This window comes from Ricinus communis, chromosome 10, assembly GCF_019578655.1.
Source record: "Ricinus communis isolate WT05 ecotype wild-type chromosome 10, ASM1957865v1, whole genome shotgun sequence".
Taxonomy (NCBI): Eukaryota; Viridiplantae; Streptophyta; class Magnoliopsida; order Malpighiales; family Euphorbiaceae; genus Ricinus; species Ricinus communis.
This window is the reverse complement of record NC_063265.1, coordinates 20718345-20724165: the sequence shown is the minus strand read 5'-3', so window position 1 is coordinate 20724165 and position 5821 is coordinate 20718345. Positions and strand designations below refer to the sequence as shown.

The window sequence follows — 5821 nt, the reverse complement described above, 5'->3', positions numbered from 1 at the left end:
TGTAAATCTACAAAATTTATAAAAAAATTATAAATTTTTTGATGCTATATTTTATTACAATCTATTAAAGATTTCATTTTATTTAAGAATAATGACAAAAAAAAATAATAAAATTGATCGAGCTATTTTAGTATTATAGAATATATTACATTTAAAAATTCTACTTACTTTATTATAATTCATTTAGTTATAACTAATTTTATACTTTATTAGAATTTAACTACGAATTTGATTATATAAGATTTTAAATTAATTTTTATTTTATTGAAATACAAAAATCTCAATTAAATACAATATAAAACTAATTTACTTAAAAAGTCTAAACTGGATTAATTCATTTAAAAAAGGTCATTTTTAAATTTTTAATTGAACATACCAACTGATTCCTGTTAGCTAATTAACAAATAAATGTAAATGTTTTTATTTTAAAAAGTTTTATTTGAGTTTAAAAATGTCAAATATAAATTATTTATGTATGAAGAGTACATTTCATGGTATGTACATGCTCTGTAGCCAAAACTTTGAGATTTTCCCTCAGTTTTCGGTTTCAAATCTTCTGTTTTATGGACATCCCTTTACTGTCTTCATCAATGATGCTTGGAATCATGGTGACCCAGGAATGATTCCTGATCTCTGGTCAGTCTACAACCAGTGATCCCCGAAATCAGGGCTTCCTGTTCCTGCAAATCAACCCCACCGAACTATTTTATGCAAAACTAAAATGACCCTCACAATTTTTCTTCTAAATGCTGATGCCGTCCATCCTGTACTCCAGAATCGGCTTTGGAAGTAGGATTTGGAGCTCTCTCATTCAAGAAGCTTGGTGCAGTGACATCATCATCATTGTCATCGTCATCATCGTCGCCAGCATAATCAGATGCTGAGCTCGCATCCATATCCCTGTCTGGGCAGTCAAGCTGAACACATTCCGGAACTTCACTGTTGTAGTTTTCTAAGTCTGGGGTCCTCTTGGAAATTGCCAGGTTTTCCTTCTTTACAACATTCAACACAAACCCGTTATGAGTCCTTTCTGGTTGCAAAAGATCACCTTCAGCGACTGTAATACTAGAGCTATTCAGAGATGGCCTATTGCTACAATCCCTCTGATCATACTCACTTTCAGAGTTCCTGTCCGGTGTTGTCAGCCTAGGGCTCTGACAGTATGGATCCCTGTTTCCCATCTGAGCCACTGGAGAGTTAGGGTAAACCATCAAGCCTCGGGCCAATTCGGTATCAACATCCAGATTCTGAACGAAGTCGATAAATTTATTTGCAGAAGTAGTTCTCATCAATGGCCCACCAGATCTTGTCCAGGAATTTAAATCAGCATTTTCTGATTCACTATCACTTCCATCATGCACATAACGGTGGGTCCGCATATTTCTACCAGTAGTTCCTGCTGCTCCAGATCCACCAACACCTTGATGGAATGTGGAAGCAACATCAGCAAGGAGGTCTTCTTCAAGTGAGCCTGTCGAGTTCTCTCGAGCAATGCAGTTCCAAGAAGGAATCCTTCTAGAAGCACTAAATTTGACAGTGCTGGCAACTGTACTGGTTAGACCATGAGAAGCAGCAGCAGCTCTCTCAGCACTCCTTTTGAGCCTACGCATGTGGTTGAGGATTGCAACGCATTCATCAAGACAAAGCTCAATGCCACAGTTAGCTTTTATGGCTGAAAGTTTCTCCCATGTGCATCTTCTCCCTTGGTTGGCTGCCTTTTGAAGTTCCATGTGAGTTGGATTTTGAATTATTTTCAAGTACTGCATAGCAAATAAGAACTCAGAATTAAACAGCTAGCCAGTCATCAAAGCAAAGATTGTCATTTGATTTGCATGTTAAAGTCTGAAAACCTTTCAAATAATTGACAACATACAAAATGGAGATGTACAATAACAGTTTGAATAAGAAAAGTTCCATTGTTGGAGATTTTGTTTCAAAAAAATTTCTTGTTATCTTGAAATGCTCACAGATTTTCACGCTTTAGAAGTTAAAACCATAAAATAAATTGCAGCCATGATATAGGGTAAACCTTTATTTTACACATACCTGAGACACTGTGGCAGGCATAACAACAGTGACATCGCCCTCCCATTCTTGAGCAAAAAGCTTGGCAAGTCCTCCTAATGGAAAACCAAGTTCCAGTACCTGATTGCATCTATGCTTTACTTCCATCTCAGTGAGATGAGCAAGCTGCAAAATAAAAGAAGTTTCATATTATCAGGAGACTGTAAAGAAAACAAATGATAACTGAATTGTGTCTTTGATCTTTGGCTTATGCATGGTAATCTGCATAGGAAAAAGGCTCTGATGATTGGTAGTGTATGAGCACCAATTCAATGTAGCACATGCAACATCTCATGCTCAAAATAGCAATCCAGTTTAAAACCCTTAGTCAATGCCACTGATAAGCATAATTATAAAGAGAGGTCATGTCATACTAGGAAGTAATTTCTGTTCTAGTTTACAGTATACATCCTCAGAGTCCCCTAGAGTGTACAGCTACTGCCTAAATAAAGTGTGTTGTGCAGAAAAAGGTCTCAGCTTCTGAATTTATGCCATGTAGTGCTGCATATAGAGTGTTCTATTGCCACTCATAAACGAAGATATATGCAGAAAAGGCCATTATGCTATTTTTGCCTCTCTATTTCCAGCTAAGTCTTGATGGTTAATGCTGAGCAATAACCAAACAATGAGACAGAATTTCCAAAGACAGGAAGCTAAATCTAAATCTAAATAATATAAATGTGGAGAGAGCAAATTCAAAACGTATTCTATCCAAGCAAGGAAATTGAATGGATGCAACTAGATAATCAAGTTATGTAATGGAAAAAGAAAAGAAAAAGAAACACAGAGACAGACATCTTCAATAGATATCTGTACAAAAATAGCATAACTATGAAAAGACAGTGCCAATACATATGAATAATGCAAATTGAGTTGGGCTAAGAAAAAGAGCAAATTTGAAGACATATGAGCATACCTTGGCAGCAAAATTACCACCATAAGCTCTCACAAACTCCTTCATTCTCAACAACGGAGCAATATGAGGATTTGCCTGACTCACAATAAAGTGATTGACGTTGAACAGTTCCTTCAATTGCATCATTGGTAAATCAATCTCCAAGCTACCATCCCTCCACCTACGTGCAGATTCTCCTGATCCTTCTTCTGGATCCAGATTGAAGGGTGGATGATATGGAACAATTTCTCCACTCCTGTCCTTTGCCATCAATTCCTGAGCTTCAAAAAGACCAGGGAAGGCACAAGAAGCAGTGACAGCGCTCCATATGACAACATGAGGTGAAGTGAGGTAGTTAAGACACCTAGGAGGCTCATGCTTTCTAGGGGAGCAAACTGTGATCCCAAGAATTCGACCTGTCATGTCATAAGCTTCTTGAAATGTAAGATTAGATGTGAGATGTCTTAACATCCACTGCAACTGCCGAATATCATGGACAGCCCCTTGTGTTGCGACCCTTTTCACAACAGTAAAAAGCCCACCAATCTGATCAAAAAACTGCAATGAGTGCAGAGAATCCTCAAAAAAGCTTTGCAGCTCTGGCCATGATTTGGTGGCAACAATGGAACATACAATGGATCCAACACTTGAACCAGCGACTATTCTGGGCAAGAGTTTATGCTCCACTAATGTTTTTACCACACCCACATGAAAGGCTCCAAGGGAAGCACCCCCACTCAAGAGCAAAGCAGTTCTCCCAAATGCATGTCTTGTTTCATGCATAAAAGCAAGCCTTTCTTCAAGTGAAAGCTCCTCAGAATCAGAATCACAAACCATTCTCAACTGAGTTGAGACCTCATCAATGTATTCCTTTATGAGCTTGGGCACTTGAAGCCTACCCTTATGAAGGGCTGGGTTACACATGTTACCTAGGTTTCTTATGAGATCAGCTCTCATACAAAAGATAATATCTCTAAGTGATCCCTCCTGTCGACGATGTCTAAGCTCCTGAAGCTTATTTCTCACTAGTTCTTCATCATAAAGGTCACATTCATTCATTTTTGGAGTCTCTTTATCAAGCATCTTAGCAGCATGGGCCCATTCTTCATATGTCAATGCAGTTCTCATCATATTCCTCCAAAATTTCCTCCGATAAGCCATCTCAGCCCTTAATTTTACATTCGTGTATCGTTTCAATAGAAATGCAATTATTGTCACCATGGCTAATATCCCTTGTGGATTCCTTGGATGCAACCAAGACAACATGGAAGCAGAAACATCCCTAAATCTATAAATGTAATACACTAGCACATGATAAATTTGACGCCTCAAATGAGCAAATGACTTGCAGAACAAGACTCTGAAAGCAATAGTCCTACCAATGATTGTTGAGGGTCCAATTGAAAAGGGATCAACACTTGCCTCATTACTTATATCCATTTCTTGGCTAAACAAAAGTGAAAGTTTTTAATCTTTATAATTCCTATCTCAAGAACAAGGTTTTCTTGCTAATATGAACAAATACCAAAGAAATAAACAATAACAATGGCTCAGATGATAACAGTGAGAGATCACAAGGGAGTCGAATTTAGAATCAAGAATTGAGTAAGAACCTCATATGCTATGTACGGCTAGGACAATAAAATCAATGAATTTATGCTGTGTCTCAAAGTTTGAATGAATGAATGAATGAACGAACGAACGAATGATTGATATCAAAAGAGAAGGAAACAGAATCCAACCTCTTGAGCAAAGAAAATCCACCCAAATCTTCAATTCTTGAAAATCCAAGACATCTTCAAGAAAACCAGCCAAATAGGTTCCTCAGAATCTTGCTAAACAAACCGTAAAACAACTAAAACAGAAAAATGGGTCTCTAAAACACCACATGGCAGATTACAGAATCCGCGAAAAGCATCAAATCCCAATAATGGAATTGGACTCAATTGAATTGAAGAAGGAGAAGGGAAAAGCAAGAAACGCAATAAAAAAGATTATAATGATGATTAAATTTCTTCTGAAAAGAAGCAAACGTGGATTTTGTTAGACGTGAAAGTGAGAGACAGAAAAGAAGAATTAAATAGGAAGATTATGAAATATGGGGAAACGTGAAAGAGATAAAGATAGCGATATAGTGACGCAAGTTTGAACGGGATTATAGATGGCGTACAATTCTGGATAGGGGAAGAAATGCAAATAAATGACGTGTTCTCTAGTTGGAAATGCAAAAATATTTTATATGTGGATTAATGACGTAATTAGATAAAGTATATTTGTTAATTATCCGAAATCCGACTTCAAAGGTACTTAAGATTAATTTAGTATTATCGAAATCCTAACTCGAATTAGAGACATTCTAATAGCTCCGTTTTATACTATTCAAAGAGACTTGTGAATTGGATTCAATTCAACTTTTTAGTGTATAATATATATATTAATCACAAGATTTAAATTTATTATTATTAAGTTGAATTTGAGATAAAAAGAAATTTGTTAAATGTACTTATTATTTTATGCTCTTATTATTTTTATAGATAATTTGATTAATTGAATTGAGTTTAAATAAAAAAAAATACATATTGAGTTTGAATCAAATTTTTTAATCAAACCACATTTAAAATTAACTGCTTTGTCACTCAATTTAGTTATGATTATCCTCCTTATTTCAATTATAATTATTCAATTGATATTTTAGGTTTTAAAGTTATAAATTTTAAATTTAAAATGAAATCTCTCATATTATATAAAAAAAAAAAATTACACTAATGATATCCATACTTTTCAATTTTAGTCATTTTGATGGTTGAACTTTTCTTTGTTCAAAAGAGTTATTTAAAAAAATATCTAAATCAGTTTTTATGT

General features: G+C 35.4%; 1 protein-coding gene across 1 annotated transcript; it reads right to left on the bottom strand.

Annotated features, from left to right (window-relative positions):
• Nucleotides 1-411: 411 nt before the first annotated feature.
• Nucleotides 412-5024, bottom strand: LOC8268026 (triacylglycerol lipase SDP1). Its single transcript, XM_025159276.2, has 3 exons — nucleotides 2981-5024; nucleotides 2047-2190; nucleotides 412-1760 (listed from the first exon to the last, which is right to left on the bottom strand). Exons 1-3 carry the CDS (start codon nucleotides 4397-4399, stop codon nucleotides 729-731), a joined length of 2595 nt encoding a protein of 864 aa, XP_025015044.2. The 5' UTR covers nucleotides 4400-5024; the 3' UTR covers nucleotides 412-728.
• Between the last annotated feature and the right edge of the window lie 797 nt (nucleotides 5025-5821).